This window comes from Podarcis cretensis (genome assembly GCF_951804945.1).
Source record: "Podarcis cretensis genome assembly, chromosome: 15".
In the NCBI taxonomy this organism is placed as follows: Eukaryota; Metazoa; Chordata; class Lepidosauria; order Squamata; family Lacertidae; genus Podarcis; species Podarcis cretensis.
In genome coordinates, this window is record NC_137185.1 from 3,104,840 (window position 1) to 3,122,842 (window position 18,003).

The 18,003-nt window shown below is 46.6% G+C and overlaps 2 protein-coding genes across 5 annotated transcripts in view; one reads left to right on the top strand and one right to left on the bottom strand.

Annotated features, from left to right (window-relative positions):
• The window catches only part of ITGAE (integrin subunit alpha E), a gene marked incomplete at its 5' end in the record, with an annotated part of 59,210 nt that overhangs the window by 34,959 nt on the left and 6,248 nt on the right, over positions 1-18,003 (top strand). For 2 of the 4 annotated variants that reach the window (XM_079955427.1, XM_079955428.1), the window contains 10 exons: positions 1,399-1,526; positions 2,658-2,803; positions 4,740-4,871; positions 6,427-6,497; positions 7,990-8,122; positions 8,819-8,920; positions 11,203-11,282; positions 11,553-11,630; positions 12,460-12,526; positions 12,617-12,721. In XM_079955427.1, coding sequence (XP_079811553.1) covers positions 1,399-1,526; positions 2,658-2,803; positions 4,740-4,871; positions 6,427-6,497; positions 7,990-8,122; positions 8,819-8,920; positions 11,203-11,282; positions 11,553-11,630; positions 12,460-12,526; positions 12,617-12,721 — 1,042 coding nt within the window. Of the gene's footprint in view, positions 1-1,398; positions 1,527-2,657; positions 2,804-4,739; positions 4,872-6,426; positions 6,498-7,989; positions 8,123-8,818; positions 9,324-11,202; positions 11,631-12,459; positions 12,527-12,616; positions 12,722-18,003 lie in introns of those variants that run through there. The other 2 variants (XM_079955430.1, XM_079955429.1) reach the window with 2 other exon arrangements.
• Positions 13,760-17,352, bottom strand: HASPIN (histone H3 associated protein kinase). The gene has a single exon (XM_079955508.1). The coding sequence runs from the start codon at positions 17,202-17,204 to the stop codon at positions 14,301-14,303; it is 2,904 nt and encodes a 967-aa protein (XP_079811634.1). The 5' UTR covers positions 17,205-17,352; the 3' UTR covers positions 13,760-14,300.

Below are 18,003 nucleotides of genomic sequence, written 5' to 3' on the forward strand. Positions count from 1 at the left end.
TGCATGACTGTCCATAGTAAATTTGGGAGAGTTGGATGTTACAGAGCTGATCAAATCAGCAGCTTCTAGGCCAGGGATGGAGAACTTCAGCCTTCCCGCCGTCTCAGAACAGGAGTGGGAATGTTATTCAGCCCAATAACCTTCCCTTCTGATCAGCTTTTGAGGCAGGGTGGGGGTGGGCAGATGTAAAGGTGGGCAGAGCAATGGGTTAAAAAATTATCTTTGCACAGTAGGGCTGGGCGATTTATCGATATATCGCTCAAAGCCGGTTCAAAGTCCATATTGCGATATCAGTTTCATAGCTTTTGACCTGGCAATATGTTGCAAATCAGGATGTGTGTTAGGGCTGGACGATGTATCATCTAAAAAATTAAAAAAAAAAGGTAAAGGACCCCTGACAGTTAAGTCCAGTCGTGGCCGACTCTGGGGTTGTGGCGCTCATCTCGCTTTATTAGCCAAGGGAGCCGGCGTACAGCTTCCGGGTCATGTGGCCAGCAGGACTAAGCCACTTCTGGCGAACCAGAGCAGTGCATGGAAACGCCGTTTACCTTCCCGCCAGAGCGGTACCTATTTATCTACTTGCGCTTTGACGTGCTTTCAAACTGCTAGGTTGGCAGGAGCAGAGACCGAGCAAAGGGAACTCAACCCATTGCAGGGATTTGAACCGCTGACCTTTTGATCAGCAAGTCCTAGGCTCTGTGGTTTACACCACAGCGCCACCCGCTTCCCTCCAGTTTCAAATCCATATCATGATATTGGTTTCATCATTTTTGACCTGGCAAATCTATTGCGAATCAGGATGTCTGTGTGCTTTGCAAAAATGACAATGTGGGGACAGATGGACGGACCTTGAAGCCAGCCAATGCCTCTACATAGCTCCACCCTTATTACAGATATCGTGATATATCAGTATATCGCAATGTCTAGCTGGTGATTTATTCCAATGTTGAAAACCAGAAATCGCCCAGCCCTATAATATAGGAGGCTACTTTTTGTACATGAACACCTCTCTCTACTCTCCATCCAGCAAGCAAGAGACATTATCAAAGTTCAAAGACATATTTCCAGCTGGGCAAAGCCACTTAAGGAGGATGTGAAGCAGGGCCAGTGAGGGACGAGACCTAGGGACGGTTCCAAGGGCCAGGTAGAGAGGCCTGGGGGGCCCACATTTGGCCTAAGAGGTTCCCCACTCCCCTAAACTATGCCCCTTTCACCCATCTCACTGCCCAAATACCAACCATATTCTGCTCCATAATCACCCAGGCGGCTGCTGATTTGTAGAGCTCTGCTGAGGCAGCCAAGAAAGTAGCCGTCCTTGAAATATTATATGCTTCCATTTGCCTTTGGGGTTTGATTTTAAAGCTGAGCCTTTCTTTCTTTCCCTCGTCCTCCATTTAGCTCCAGGCCAATTCTTCGACTGAAACCCACTATGCACTTTACCCCGGGGAGAATAGTTCATTTCGACGGCATCGTTACGGCCAGATTGTGCTTCAATAGGGTTTCCCCTCCTGGGACCATGCAGACAGGTAATGAACACCCACATGGCAAGCATTTTAGCAGCACTTAACTTTAGCCCAACAGGGACGCAGCAGCAGCTGTGCTGTACGGTTGGCACTTAATTTTCCTCTAGTTGCAAACAAAAAGGCAGTTATATTTCTGCTGCCGTGGAGTACTCTAACAGCTCTGTGAAGCTACAGTTGGAGGTCAAGCAAAGGTGCAGTCCGCTCTCACTTTCCATTCAGACTCTGTATTTTGGATGAATCTGCCATGTCAATTTCTCTCTGCTTCTCACACACACCCCTACCCCAATTCTTCACATTTCTGTAGGAGGTTGCAGATTATTCATTCAGTGCCCTTTTAAAATGTGGGGTTTTTTTTTTTTTTGGGGGGGGGGGTTACAGTGGCACCTTGGTTCTCAAAAACCCAGAAGTAAGTGTTCCGGTTTTTGAACATTTTTTGGAAGCTGCACGTCCGATGCGATTGTCGGCTGTTGTTTCCAGGGCACCTGCACCAATCAGAAGCTGCACCTTGGTTTTCAAACATTTTGGAAGTCAAACAAACTTCCAGAACAGATTAAGTTTGAGAACCAAGGGATATATACACAAATAAAGCTGTACTTGATGGATGAAAGGATATGCGATATCTGACATGATTGAGAATTGTAGAGCCAGAGATGGAGAACTTTAAAGTGTTAAAATCGAGGTGTGGAAAATATGGAAACAACGAGGAGAGGCAGGATTGAGATTCGGAGATATGCTTCAAGGTCCAGACTATGGGAAGCCCTGAAAAATTAATAATTCTGATTTGGATGATAATTTGGTCGTTTTTTATTTTAGTTTTTTATTTTAATTGATTGTAATTTGATATGTTAATTGGATGTTTTTTATTGGAAAACTAATAAAAACGATTTAACATAAGCTTGAGAACCAAGGTACCACTGTATTGGGTTGTTCTTGTTTTTATTTTGATTATGTATTTTGCGTTTTTATGTTGTGATTTTATCCTGTGAAACACCCTGAGACCTGCAGGTACAGAGCAGTATAACAACAACAACAACAACAACAACAACAACAACAACAACAACAACAACAATTTTTTAATCCCTGGACTTTTTTCACCATCCTCCCCGCTGCCAAGCATTTCTTTCTTTCTCCTAGAGCTGCCCCACCTCCTTCGCTACACTGTGGATTTAGATGTTGAGATGGAAAAGAAGAGAGTGCAGTTTGAGGACCAAACATTCTCCAGCAGCAGCGACACCTCCTACACTGGGAATTCTTGTCCCGAACTGCAGCTCCACATCCTGGTGAGTGCAAGGAGAAAGCGAGTTCTACGCTGTGGGTGCCCACCCAAGCAGCAGCTAAAATTGGGGGGAGGGACACTGTGGTGGAAATCCCCTAAGTCATAAATGTTGGCCTGAGAGCACCATCTTTGCTGCAAAGTCCATGTGCATCAAGGATAGATCTGTCACTAGCTGAACCATGCCTCCACGTCTAGAAGCAATCTACCTGTTAGTTTCAAATGTTGGGGACAATCAGCAGGGAACGGCTACCTGTATTTGAGCTTCCCAGTGCTATCTGCTGGGAGAATGTTCCGTGGGGTCTGATCTGTAGTTCAGGTTAGCAGAAGCACTGTAGGCAGATTCATTTTTTAAAAAATGATTTTTATTAACTTTCAATTTAACAATATATAACCACATCATTATTTTCCACTTTACTCTCTGGCTCCCTAGAGCCTATTGACTTCCCTCCCGTCTCTTGGCTTTTAAAATTAACCTTTATGTCCAGCATTTTATACATTTTTCAAATCTGATTAATTTCATAACGAAATACCTCAAAATTTAAATAAGTATAAAAAGGGAGGAAAAAGGGATAAATAAGTATAAAAAGGGAGCTTACAATGTTTTTCCAAATATCATATAAATTTACTCCAGTCCTTTTGGAATACTTGATCTTGCTGGTTTCAGATTTTTCCCGTCAGTTTTTCCAATTCTGCAAAGTCCATCATCTTAATCTGCCACTCTTCTTTCATTGGTACTTCTTTCTGATTCCATTTTGGGGCTGAAAGAGTTCTTGCTGCTGTTGTCGCATACATAAACAATCTTTTATCTTCTCTTAGTATCTCTTCACCTACTATACCCAATAAAAAAGCTTCTGGTTTTTTAACAAAAGTGTTTTTAAGCAATTTTTTTAACTCATTATATATCATTTCCCAAAAGCCTTTGCTTCTTTACAAGTCCACCACATATGGTAAAAGATACCTTCCTTTTCTTTACATTTCCAACATTCATTAGTTCTTGTCCTATATATTTTGGCAAGTTTTGATGGTCTTAGATACCATCTATACATCATTTTCATGACATTTTCTTTAAGTGTACTGCATGCAGAGAAATCTCAATTCAGAACCATGTGGACTGGCACCTTGTTTTTAGTTTTAAATGAAGAGCTGTATATTGTGTGCTCTGTTGGAATGAGGGGGGAAAGTTAATTCATTTGATGATCAAAGGTAAACCTGCCTAATTTGTAGATTCTGAAACAATATTTGGACTGCAGCAAAGACATCCTTTAAAAAACACACTTCACGAAATCTTACAATGCACTTTTCCAGCTAAGTATTGTTTACAAAAATGCATGCACTAGGGTAAAATGTGCCTAACAGGCATGTATTAGTGAAAACAACATATGGAAATTGGGGGAGGGGGGGAGAAGGGAGGGAATGCAAAATTGTGTAGAGTTGTGTGCAAAAATTGCATACAAAAATGGGTGTGTTAAGAGAAATTCGCACTATAAAATGCTGAAGAATTTGGAAATTGCAAAGTGAGAGAAAGAAAAAACCGATGGGTTCACCCATCCCTCGTGCTTTGATGATTAAAAAGAGCTGTGTCTTGAGCTTGACCAGAGCAGGAATAAAACTAGAAAGCTGTGTTCAGCTGGGTCGGACTATTTGATCATAGGAACAAAGGAAGTGTCCATTCATGTCTCATGCCAGTCAAGCAAAAAGGCAGATTAAAGGCACATTTCCAGCCAGGAAAATGGACTCAGTGAGGATGCCAAGGTGGGCTTGTGAGAGGTGTGGTCTGAGGAGAGAGGGTGTGGTTAGGGAGGAGGTGTGGTTTTGGGGAGAGTCCCGGGGGCCGGATGGAGAGATCTGGAGGACCGCATTCAGCCCTTGGGCCTGAGGTTCCCCACCCTTGCCCGACTTGCTTGCAAACTCATCTGTCTCTTTTTCAACTTCAATATCAGCCCTGCACTGATGACTGCTACTCCGACATTACTCTCCGCCTCACTTACCAGCTTCATGACCCTGACGGAAAAGTCCTGGACCACCCCAAGCCTATGCTTGATATGTATCAGAAACCTGAAGTGGATTTCCAGGTAACAAGCTAGAAATAATGGTTTTTTAGGGGACTTAACTTTGTCTAAGGGACACGGGTGGGGCTGTGGGTTAAACCACAGAGCCTCTTGGGCTTGCCGATCAGAAGGTTGGCGGTTCGAATCCTTGCGACGGGGTGAGCTCCCGTTGCTCGGTCCCTGCTCCTGCCAATCTAGCAGTTCAAAAGCATGTCAAAGTGCAAGTAGATAAACAGGTACCGCTCTGGCGGGAAGCTAAACAGCGTTTCCGTGTGCTGCACTGGTTCACCAGAAGCGGCTTAGTCATGCTGAACACATGACCCGGAAGCTGTACTCCGGCTCCCTCGGCCAATAAAGCGAGATGAGCATCGCAACCCCAGAGTCGGCCACGACTAGACCTAATTGTCAGGGGTCCCTTTACCTTTACCTTTAACTTTGTCTAATCTTTATACTACAAACTGCCCTGTGAGCTTTGGATGAAGGGTGGTATAATAATAATGATGATGATGATGATGATGATAATAATAATAATAATAATAATAATCTGTTAATTTGTGGCAGAGTGCCCAAGAGTGCTTCTGTGTGGTGTTGAAGCTTAAACTGAGGACTCAGCTACACTGCAAATAAAACATTTTAAGTGTTGTAAAGTGCATTATACATATGTGACACTAGATGGCGATGATGAGCTATGGCAAATTCAATATATATTTCAAAACATTTTTTTTTAAAAAAAGGATTTTCACAATTTTTTTATAGATTCCACCAGAGAAAGGCACCTGGAAAGGTGTGTGATGTGGTCCCACTTACAGTTTTCTGGCTGCTGTTTGAGTTGTCTGAGCCCTGGCCAAATATTATGGGAGGAGCTTGCATAGAAACCAAACTGCCGTCAAAAGTGTCCTTCCCAACCAAGAGAACCCAGGTCCAAATGGGGGACCTGATAGACCCCACTGTCTTCCATATGCAAAATTAAGGAGTTCAAAAAAACCAGATACCAAAACTAGGTATCTGATGCCAGCGTATCTGTCCATTAATATATGAATACTCTGGGCTCCAGCACCAAACGGAATGTAAAGCAATTAGTTCACTGGGTTCATGTTATTATTATTTTTTTGTTTCATAAAATTAATACACTGCTTGATTTAAAAAAACAAACAAACCTCAAAAGGGTTTATGAAAAGATCAAACAATAAAATCGAGAAAAAACAACAGCCATACTTTAAAAGTTAAAATACTAAAACAGATTAAAATTGCCTCAATGTTCTAAGCATCTGGTTAGGCTTGCCAAAACAAAAATGTCGGAGTGGCCTACTTTGCAGGACTGTTGTGAGGCTGGAAATGTGAGGTGACACACACAGTGAGGTTGTACCCAACCAACGTCTACACAAAGTAGACCTAAGTGAGTTACAGCCATTAATTTCAGAGGGTCTACTCTGAGAAGGACTAACATGGGCCATTCCTATTCTCCTTTTGGGAAGGGTTGAGGTTGCTTGGATTCTGGCTGGCTTCAAGAGTTTCCACAGTGATAAAGATGATAATAATACAATTTTCTTGTCTCTTTGACTCCCAACATCCCTGTCAGCTGCCAGTCGTGGAAGATTGTGGTGATAAGTCCGTCTGCACACCTCGCTTGAGCTTAGCTTTTGAAATGGAGTGAGTCTTCTGAATGTGTTTTTATTTTTGTAATGTGCTTTTGGCTATCAGATAGGGGAAGGAAAACCCCATTTTGGGCCACATTCGCACCATCCACTCAAAGCACTGTATTACCACTAGTCATGGCTTCTTCCCCCAAAGCATTGTGGGAGTCGTAGTTTGTTGAGAGTTCTTATGAGTCCCACATTCCCCCCACAGAGTGGGGGGAATTTCCAGAGTGGTTCAGCAGTCAATCCCTCTCCACAGGGAACTCTGGGAATTGTAGCTCTGGGAGGGGAATAGGGGCCTCCTAACAACTCCCTTTGGGACATGGGTGGCACTGTGGGTTAAACCACAGAGCCTAGGGCTTGCTGATCAGAAGGTCGGCGGTTCAAATCCCCGTGACAGGGTGAGCTCCCGTTGCCCGGTCCCTGCTCCTGCCAACCTAGCAGTTTGAAAGCACATCAAAGTGCAAGTAGATAAATAGGTATCACTCCAGCGGGAAAGTAAACGGCGTTTCCGTGCGCTGCTCTGGTTCGCCAGAAGCGGCTTAGTCCTGCTGGCCACATGACCTGGAAGCTGTACGCCGGCTCCCTCGGCCAATAAAACAAGATGAGCGCCACAACCCCAGAGTCGGCCACAACTGGGACCTAATGGTCAGGGTCCCCTTTACCTTTACTTTAACAACTCCCTTTACAAACTACAGCTCCCAGAATTCTTTGGTGGGAAAAACAAAACTATTCAAAGTGGTATCAAAGTGTTTTTCATAGATGGTGTGAAGTAAAATCCATTCACTGAGCCTATGCTGTCGAGGCAGCGCATAAATTTAACCAGAAATGTCCCTTTCCAGACATACTTTTTATTGTGCATTCATGATGATTTGGGGTCACGGTGGTATCATGGTGGTTATCAGCAATCCCACTTTCGCTACCGTTTGTGGATATAATAATAATAAATAATAATAAATTTTATTTATACCCTGCCCTCCCCGGCCAGAGCCGGGCTCAGGGCGACTAACACCAATATAATCACAGTAAAAACACAATGGGGGGGGGGGACCAATTTAAAATACAGTTAAAATGCAATTTTAAAAATGCAGCCTCATTTTTAAAAGTAACCGATAGATCAAGACCATAAGGGGAGGGAAACATAAGGGTCAGACTGAGTCCAAACCAAAGGCCAGGCGGAACAGCTCTGTCTTGCAGGCCCTGCGGAAAGATATCAAGTAACGCAGGGCCCTGGTCTTTTGTGACAGAGCGTTCCACCAAGTCGGGGCCAGTGCTGAAAAGGCCCTGGCCCTAGCTGAGACCAATCTAACCACCTTGCGACCTGGGACATCCAAAATGTTGTCATTTGTGGACCTTAAGGTCCTCCGCGGGGCATACCAGGAGAGGCGGTCCCGTAAGTGGTGATCTGGGCTCTCTGACAAAAACTTCAGTTTTTAAGATGTCACAAGACCTTGCGCTGTTTTTACAGTGTCCGCGGGTCTTGAAATACTCTTATTTCATTACAGGAAGGAGCTGGTGGTTGGCTCCACCAAGGAACTGGCAATGAAAATCTATCTGTCCAACAGCGGCGACAACTCCCACATGACGTCTCTGGTTGTGCAGTACCCTTCAAACCTCCATTATAAAAACGTCCAAGAGGTCATGTCTTTCTTTGAACTTTCCCAGCGTTTAACTGGTCTTCTGTACCCCAATTTGGGCAGGTAGGGGGGCTATAGCACATTGGCAGAACAGCTGCTCTGCGTGCCTAAGGCTCCAGACTCTCTACATAGGGCTGGGATGATGACTCCGTGCTGGGAAGCCTGAAGAGCCACTGCCAGTCAGTGCAGACAGTACTGAGCTATATGACCAAGGGTCTCACACGGGAAAAGGTATATTCAGAATCACGAGGACAGGTATCTCAATTTCTTTTGCGCCCAGAAAGTCCCAGGCTCAGTTCCCAGTATCTCCAGGTATGAAACATAGATGGACAAATAGACTGACTCAGTATAATGCAGCTTTCTATTGAATTCAGAACCATGATGATTGGAATCTTGTTTTCTTTTTGGGTGGGGGAGGAGCCACAGCTCAGTGGTATAGCATTTATTTTGCACGCAAAAGGTCCCAATTCTAACTTCCGGCATTTTCAGTTAAACTGATGGGAAAGGCCCTTTCTCTGCCAGACCCCCTAGAAAGCTGCTACTGGTCGGAACAGATAGCTGAAGGGTCTGACGTGGTCTAAGGCAATGTCTTGCGTCCCTAGCTATTTCCTCAGGGGCATGCTGTATCAAAGGGGGTTTCTGGGACACTGGATTGAAGGAAGATTCCTGTTCTGCCCCACCCCCCATGTCTCAACAGATTTCCTCTTCCGTCATCCACTGTGACGCACCTCAACCAGTCTCAGTTTTATTCTCATCTCTGCACTGCAAGGTTGGACATCCGATCTTCAAGAAATCTACCGTAAGTTCAATTTGTGCAGGCATTCAGCTACTCCCTAGACTTCTGCCTGTTGCCTTTGACACCCACCCTCTGCTAGCCATTGGCTGGGCTGCTGCATGACATCATGGAATGTTTTCCGAACATTCCAGCTGCTCAGACGGTCATGAGAATATTGATATATGCAGTGCTTTCTCAGAATGCCAGATGTGCCAGTAGGTTTGGCAACCAATGCGAGAGTCAAACCAAATAGCTGTTTCAAAGGCTGCCCTTCAAAGCTTAAATGTGGAAGGACGAGTGCAGGATTTGATTATTTTGCTTAAATACTCATTATCTAGTTACAGGGTAAAGGTAAAGGGACCCCTGACCATTAGGTCCAGTTGTGGCCGACTCTGGGGTTGTGGCGCTCATCTCGCTTTATTGGCCGAGGGAGCCGACATACAGCTTCCGGGTAGGGTTGGCGCCATCGCCGAATGGCGGACTCCCTCCGAGCTCCGGAGGGAGCCTGCTCGGCAGGGGCTGGGTCCTACCGCGCCGGCGACGCGGGGACCCTCAAAAACCATGGGCGCTGAAACCCATGGACATGGTGACTCGGCTGGCACCTTTTGCGCCCCCCCCCGACCCGCGAAGGAGCCTTTTTAAAGGCTGCGGAGCGGGTGACAGGGGGTGTGTGCTTTGAGTCCTCCGCTTCCCCTGCCGAGCGAAGCCGCATGCCATTCGACGGAGAGCGCTGACTTCTTCTATTGAAAATCTGGACTTAATAACCCGTGAGTAATCGGAACCTGGACTAAAAAGGGGGATAATTTTTTTAAAAAAATTTGGAGCGAGCGGGGGAGGCGCAAAAAGGAAGTCAGCCCCCCCCCCCGTTGTAGAAGAGTTAAAGCAAAGGATTTGAGAACTAAGATCGAGAGCAACCCTACTTTGATAAAGTTATTAATTTCGCGAGGGAAAATTATAAGACTGAGCTGGAGGAGAAAAGTGGAATTGAATTGAATTAAAAAGCAACCCCCCCCCCCGGAACCCTGGGAGCGACTTGTGAGAGCACCGGGAGAAGAGAAATAGAGGTTTTGACAGCTGTCAAAGAGCTGTCAAAGCGGAAGAATAAAATAGAGATCTTTGTTACGAGGACTTTGCCGGTTACATTTGTTACAAATTGGATACAAATTGTTTTAAACAAGGAATAACAAGTTATTTTGACTGGTGGACGTGATCTGGAAGGGAATTCAGTTATTGCAAACCACCTAGAGGAGCCGAGGGATATTACAAGTATTGTTGGCGTGGAATTTGACCAGAACTTTCTATCTCCTGGGAAACTGCAGAAATGGAACACTATTTTGTCTACAGAGGTCTACACACTAAAGGAGACAATAGATTTATCTATTGAAGAATGAAAGGGACTTGACGTAATGTTTTGTTCCTGAATAACAAGCCTCTGCAGAGGAATTAGAAGCTTTTGGAATTAGAACATTTGTGCAGGAGAGCAGGAAAAAAAAAAAAAGACATACAGCTTCCGGGTCATGAGGCCAGCATGACTAAGCCGCTTCTGGCGAACCAGAGCAGCGCACGGAAATGCCGTTTACCTTCCCGCCGGAGCGGTACCTATTTATCTACTTGCACTCTGACGTGCTTTTGAACTGCTAGGTTGGCAGGAGCAGGGACTGAGCAACGGGAGCTCACCCCGTCATGGGGATTCGAACCCCCAACCTTCTGATCGGCAAGCCCTAGGCTCTGTAGTTTAACCCACAGCACCACCCGCGTCCCTAGTTACAGGATAAATTGACATAAATCTGATATCAGGAATCACAAGACAGAGAAACCTGTAGGAGAACACTTCAATCTCCCAGGACATTCTATACAAGATCTCAAAGTAGCTGTCTTATTACAAAAGAATTTCAGAAATAGACTGGAAAGAGAAGTGGCTGAATTGCTACTTATTACCAAACTTAAAACCATGGGGAGACTTGGTCTGAACAGAGACATTGGATTCTAATCTCATTATACATGATAAGCTGTTTTTAGCCATCTCCCTCCTTGCTTTTTCCTGTAAGACCAATTGCAGTTGTCAACAGGTTTACCACACCTATCAGCCAATCACCCATTCCCACCACCCTTCTGAGTAATACCCCTCCCCACCCTCTCACTATATATAAGGGTCTGGTTCTGTTTCAGTGTATCTGAAGAAGTGTGCATACACACAAAAACTCATACCAATAACAAACTTAGTTGTTCTCTAAGGTGCTACTGGAATGAATTTTTTTACTCATTATCTAATTCTTGCTCTCTCTCTCTTTTCATTTGCTGCACAGGCAAATTTTTCAGTGACCTGGCAACTAGATGGGAAAAAATTCCCCACAGAATCCGCTAACTTCATGCTTAACGTTACCAAGTAAGTGGTCAGTCTCTGCTGAAAACTATTGACTCGGACAGGGCAAATGATCATGTTTGGCACATTACTTTTTTATGCCTGGTGTATTATTAATGCGCATTGCCAAAGTAGATTTGGGTGGCTGGGTGAGCTGGAATCTCCAGAGGCCACTAACTAGGTTGGAGAAGGCTGTTTTAGAGTCATCAGGTACTGCAGAAAGGTAACAGTCCCATTCTGGGGAAAGAGGTGGGATATAAATAATAATACAGCTCATCTGTTTGATTTTCACAGTGCCAACAAAAACAGCACAGCCCTGAGAGAAGACCGTTCCCTGGGTGTGAAATATGCCATGAACGCTATCCTTACCAGGTAAAGTCTTCAGGATTAGCCAAAACCAGAATGTCTCTTTGGACACAAACAAATGAGCAGGACTTGGGCTATGCTTAATTTTTTAAAGCTATTTTTGATTTTGATCCTCTTTTGAATGTTGTGGTCTAAACCACTGAGCCTCTTGGGCTTGCTGATCAGAAGGTTGGCAGTTTGAATCCCCGCGATGGGGTGAGCTCCCGTTGCTCTGTCCCAGCTCCTGCCAGTCTAGCACTTTGAAAACACACCAGTGCAAGTAGATAAATAGGTATCGCTGCGGCAGGAAGGTAAACAGCATTTCCGTGCGCTCTGGCACTCATCACAGTCCTCCGTGCGCCGGAAAACTGTCTGTGGACAAACGCCGGCTCCCTCGGCCTGAAAGTAGAGGAGTGCTGCAACCCCATAGTCACCTGACTGGACTTAAACATCCAGGGGTCCTTTAACTTAAACACGTTTTCAATTGATAATTTAAAGGTTTTATTTTCTGCTTTTCCAAATGTTAGAGGGTTGTTTCTCCCCTCCCTTCAAGCTGTATATAGATTGTGTTAAATAAAATGAAAAGTAGTAAAAATAACTCCCAGCAGCCTGGCCAGTGACAAGTCAGGAGTCGAACATCTGGAGGGTGCCACCATAAACACTTGGTATCCTAGAAAAGCCTCGGGGGGGGGGGGGCAGATCCAAATAGACCCAAGGAAGACCAAGGTGGCGTGAATGCAAGGAAGTGTATGGGCAACACCCAAGTTCCCTCTGCTCCTTGTGCGCTGCTGATGCTTTGTTTTGCAATGATCAAACAGCTGTCCAATTAATTTATTTTAAAAATGTTTGTCCACAGGCAGCTTCCAAATGTGTATGCGAGCCTGGATGAAAGATCCTCCCACAGCACCCAATTCACCTTTAATGTAGGTACAAAGCCGCTGTACTCTTCCTCTCATCCCTAAGGTTCACTGTTACCTGATGTCGGTCATTTAAAAATATAAAAATCTTTGCAGATCACAGGGAACCAATTTGGGGCACAGCTTGAGTTGCGGATCTGGGTCCCTCTCAACATAGACAACCGCCAGATTGCAAGCATAAAGAACGTGGCAGGGGTGCAGGTAAGTTTTCTGGTTTCCTCCTACTTAAAAAAAACAAACAAACAAGCACGTGTGAGTATAGCTATAAAGATATGGAGCTGCTGGGATGATAGTGCAGTGCCAGCATCTGCCCCACTGCCTCTTAAGGGGGCATTCCCCAACCACTGGTGGCTGGTGCTCATTCAGGCTGCTAAGACAGAGAAGGCAGGGAGCCCAAACAGGGAGTGGACTCAGAGCCAGCAAAAGCCAACTAATTCTAGCCCATGCTAGAATCAATATATTTTTCGCTCCATAAGACACACCTAGTTTTTAGAGGAAAGCAAGAAAAAAATATTTCTGAACGAAACAGTGGATGTATGATTTTTGTGGTTCATGCAGTGGCCACAGTCATGTGATTTGATGGTGAGTTTGGGGTAGCCCAATGCAAAAATCCTGAGGATCCATGTGCTTTTACCTCCCCGTTCCCAGGCAGTCTCCTTTATCTCTAACGTCCCTTATCTCTCTCCCTGATCAGCGGCTTTGTTTCAACACCCACTTCCATCTTTCAAAAAGAAAAAAAGCATGATCTGCTTTTTGCCCCTGGGCAATTCAGCTCCAGGGACCACGCATTCACTCCATAAGACACAGACATTTCCCCTTACATTTTAGGAAGAAAAACGTGCGTCTCATGGAGCGAAAAATACGGTAGGTTGCCAGCTTCCATGCCAAGGAAGCTGGCAACCTGGACTTGGTTGTAAGAAGGCAGGCTGAGGTTGGGGGAGCAGTTTGTGATTCCCCCAATGGACCATCCTGCACATCTGTAGCTCACCACCACCCGTCAGCCCAACAGGTGGGGGGGGACCTCTCTGGCCCTCCAGATGTTGCTGAACTACAACATCAGTCCAACCAGCATGACTAGTGGCTAAGGATGATGGGACTTGTAGAACAGCACCTTTTCTGTAGCCTGGGAATAAAGTAAAACCTGGCTAGACTGACATGGTTCATTTATGTGACCTCTGGGTTTACTAGGCTGGGGCGGGGCAGGTAGAAAGGAGAGCCAATGAACCTCAAGGGTCCTACTAAAGAGACATGGGTGTGGTACAATTTATAGTAGACAAACTGTATAGTTCCAACCATTACAAAAATACAGTCATAAAAAATATACGTACATACATACAAGTTGGACGCCATATAAATCTTTACCAATATAAAACAGTGCTCTTAACAGGTTTAATACTGTGAAAGTTAACCTAGCTACAGTCTGCGTGTTATTTTTTTTAAAGGAACTATAACATTGAAGGATAAAATCCTGCAAGATATTTTTTTTTAAAGATTTAGAATAAAGGCTTTAATTAAAGATGCATGGACCTAAATTCTGAATTAAATGTTTTTGAACTGAAAGCAATTTGGTGGAGGGGAGGTGTAAATTAGGCTGAAATCTATTAGACAAAACACAAACCAATTATTTTGAAGATCCATTGCAATTGACCAAAGGTGAAACTAAAAGTTGAGAGAAAAAACGCCTTATCTTTTATTATATACATAAATCGTAAGAAATACCTGCGTGCTTACAATAGCACCTGAAAGTTTCACCATTCGACAACCACAAGGCTCAGTTTCGTCACTGAAAGAAATTGCTTGTGTTCAGCAAATCTGTGGCAGACTTGAAGCTGAGAACCTCCTCAGAGAAGAGCTTGAGCTGCTTCTGTGCTTGTTTCAAGGAGGAAGTTGTTGGCTTCCTCTTGTAAGACACCTCTTTTAGAAGTTTGTCTGCTAAATAGTGAAGCCACAAGACGTTGCTGTGGGGGAAGTAGTCCGCCCAGCTATTTGCGTTCTCCTCTCTCATCTGCCTGTAAATGTCAAACTGATAGTCACCTCTGCCTTGGAAGATCTCCTCATCAGTGGAGAGGTCACAGTACACGGTTAACCCATCCCTCTCCAGCCTGGAGAAGGTGTAGTCAATAATGTTGACAAGGATGCCATGGGTGGGGAGAGTGTGGGTCTCCCCATTCAATCTGAAGCTCACCTTCTTTAAGGTGGTTTTCTTCACCAGCACATTGCCCCAGTGGAGATCTCGGTGCTCAAAGTGCAAAGCTTCCTCAGCCACGGCCAGCGAAGCTGTGACTTGGTGCAAGATGCTCTTGGAGGCCAGCACAGAGTTCAGCTGCCGGTTCTGCATGTATTCCAGGTCCATGCCTCCATACTCAAACTCCAAGACCACAAAGAGCTGCCGGTCTCCAAAGAAGTCTGGCCGGTCGTTTTCAGACACTCTCAGCCTGTGGTATTCATCCCAGGCAGCCAGGAGATGGTCAGGGTAGCTGCCCTGGACACAGTGAATGGAATGCAAGCTGATAAACCCAGACGTTTGGTGAACCTCCTCATCTGCCAAAAGGCTGAGCTCTTTTGAAATGATGATCTCGGGTAAGATTTCACCAAAGGTCTTTTGAGGTTCTCCGTTGACTTGGTCGCTCCCTTCAATGGGGATTATTTTTAAAGCTGTGAGACCCCTTTCACCCTCTGTCCTGAAAACCTCCCCAAAAACACCTTCTCCAATTTTCTCACACTTCTGCATCTTATGGGGGGTGATGCATTCCTCAAAGGAGATGGGGCCGTTCTGATGGCATTCCCTGTAGACTTTTTCCTCATCCGTTAGAACCATCTCTGACATGGCAGAAGAGGTCATGGATGACAGCAGGACCATAGAGGAGGAAGGGGATATAGAGTAGCTCAGTTTTTGAGTGAAGGGGGTCTTGGGAGTCTCTGTCACGGAAGGAAGAGAAGCATTAGCAATGCTGCCGCTTAAGCTTTCCACCTCGGACAGGATGATCTTTTTCTTGTGGAGAGAAAAAGAAGCCCGGATCCTGCGCCACAAGCTGGAGTTCTTGAATGAGCACTCTGGAGACAGAATTGACGGGGAAAGATAGTTTTCCGTTTTGTTGCATTTCAAGCGTTCCTGAAGGAGGGAAGGATCAGCCTGCCTTTTCCGCCCCAAGTGCCTCTTCTGCCTTGCTTTCTCAAGCTTCCCTCGTTGTCCCCATCGACTGGTACTCAATCCACTGATGCAGGCTTTTCGACCAGTGCCTACGGTGCTACAGGTGGGGGCTAACTTTCTGCTGGTGTCAGATAGGCCACAGAGAGAATCTGACTGCAAAGTATGTTGTTTTTCCCAAGAAAGCTGGACTACTGCTTGTTTTTTGGTGGACTGACTAGCCAACCAGTTTGGCACCACCCGACTGTCCAGGAGCACAGTGGGCTGAAGCTGGGGGCTACTATAGTCTTTTATGCTATCATTCCTTTCTTCTGAGACCGCTCCGTTCAGCTCACCAACTGCCTTTGGAGAACTGGTGCATGCTTGAACTGAGACACGCTGCCTCTTGTTAGCAAGAGGCGCTGCATCTTTTGGCAAGCAGAGGTAAATCTTGTCATCATGCAAATTGGCTTGTAGCTGGAAAACACCCGAAAGAGGCTCTTTTGGTGACACTGGGAGGCTCTGGCCATGATCTGCACCCGGGCTTTGACTGGGGCTGACCACATAACACCCCGGCGAGATTGTTAGGCCTTCCCTGTTTTGCAAAGATGCTCCCGTCTCGCTGCAGGAATTGCAAGACTGCAAGGCAGAGCTGCTTTTGAACAGTGGATGGGGTGAGCTGCTGCAGTGCGGCTGAAATAACGTCGCGGGCAGAGGTTCAGCCTGGGAATCCTCGTGCACAGACTTCCGCTGTAGACTCGGGACATCCTCCAGGGTGAAGAGCTCCAAGCTGCCTCCCATCTCCCTGCCATCCCCATCCATCTTCATTGAGCTCAGCTCAGAGAGGCCATCGCCGCCGCCACAACAGCAGTCCTCTCGCAACACTTCCTGCAGATCGTCGGAATGAAAGCAGCAGGTGTAAGAGGCAGGGCTGCTGCCCTGCAGGACACCCTCCTCGCCTCCCTCTACCTCCAAATCCCTTTTCGCCAGCTGCGGCAGCTCAGGGGTGCTCGACAGCAACGGGAACCGTACACTCAGCCCTCTCTGGACCGGCTTCCGGCGGCGCTGAGTGACGTTCCTGCGCAGCGGGGTGGGGGGCACAAAGGTGTTGTTGGCAGCAGGCCGGCCCCCCAGCTCTCCTTGCGGGGCCTTGTTCTCCTTGGCCCCTTTCCCCTTTTTCTTGGCTGTGCCCTTCTTGCTGGGGGGCTTTTTGCGCAGCCGGGCCTTCCTGCTGGGTGGCAGGAAATCGGAGTCCTCGGAGGAGGGAGGAGGGGCAGCCGGGGCCTTTCCCTGGGCCGCCTTGGGGGGCAGGTAACTCAGGTCTCCGAAGGAGGAAGAGGCGGCCGCCTCTTCGAAGGACAGGGAGGAGGAGGAGCAGCTGCTGCTGAAGAGGCGCTTGCGGTCCACCGGGGGCGAGATCCAGGGGGCGGGAGGGGGCAGCCGCCTCAGCCCAGCCCGGCGAGCGGCAGCAGCGCAGGCCGCGCCCGGCCCGCCTCGGCCTAGTCCCCCCCGCAGCCCCGAGTACGTCCTCAGCAGCCGGGCCCGAGGCTGCTCCATGCGAGCGGAACCAGGAGGCCCAGCCCGAGCGCCCCTCACCCCGCACGGGAAGTGGTCGGCCGGAAGCGGGCGAGGGGGCGGGACCCTCGAAGGGCGGGTTCCTTCTCCTTCGCTAGGCTACGGAGCGGAGTTCGGCGCGCCCGCCACCATTTCAAAGCCAGCTCTCGCGAGAACCCCGGCGGAACTTCCCTTAAAGCTGCCCTCGCGAGAGGCTTCCGCGGCCATCGCAGCCAATCGGGAGCGGCGGCGCGCGGCCCAAGCTCTTGCGAGATTTCCATTACTGTCTGGCCTTTCCCGTCTCTATGGTACGGAGCGCCGCCCCGCGCTTCTTTCCTCTTTGACGGCCCCTAGAGGAAAGGGGAATAAGGGCGACACTCTACACCTTAGCGTCGGGTTGGGTTCTTGGTCGCCATTTGAGGGGTCAGGCTGGGGAAAGCTGCGTTCAGTTGAGGGTGTGTGGCGGGATTATTCTTTCTGCTCCAGATATATATATATATATAATATAAATGTATTATAAATATATAATGGGTGGTATGTACTTTTATGTACAGAACCACTGAAATTAATAGACGTTAAGCCCATTCATTTTTATGGGTCAACTCCTGAGTATAACTAACGCTGAAAAAATAAAATATTTCTTTTCCGTTTATTTCCTTTATATTCTTAATATTCAGGATTTCAAAGCAGTGCGCATAAACTTCAAAGAAAAACCGTACACAACAAAAAATACGAATCCATCGTGAGAACAGAAAGCCACCTTAGAATGCCTGTTGAAACGTTTATATCCAGCTGCCTTTGC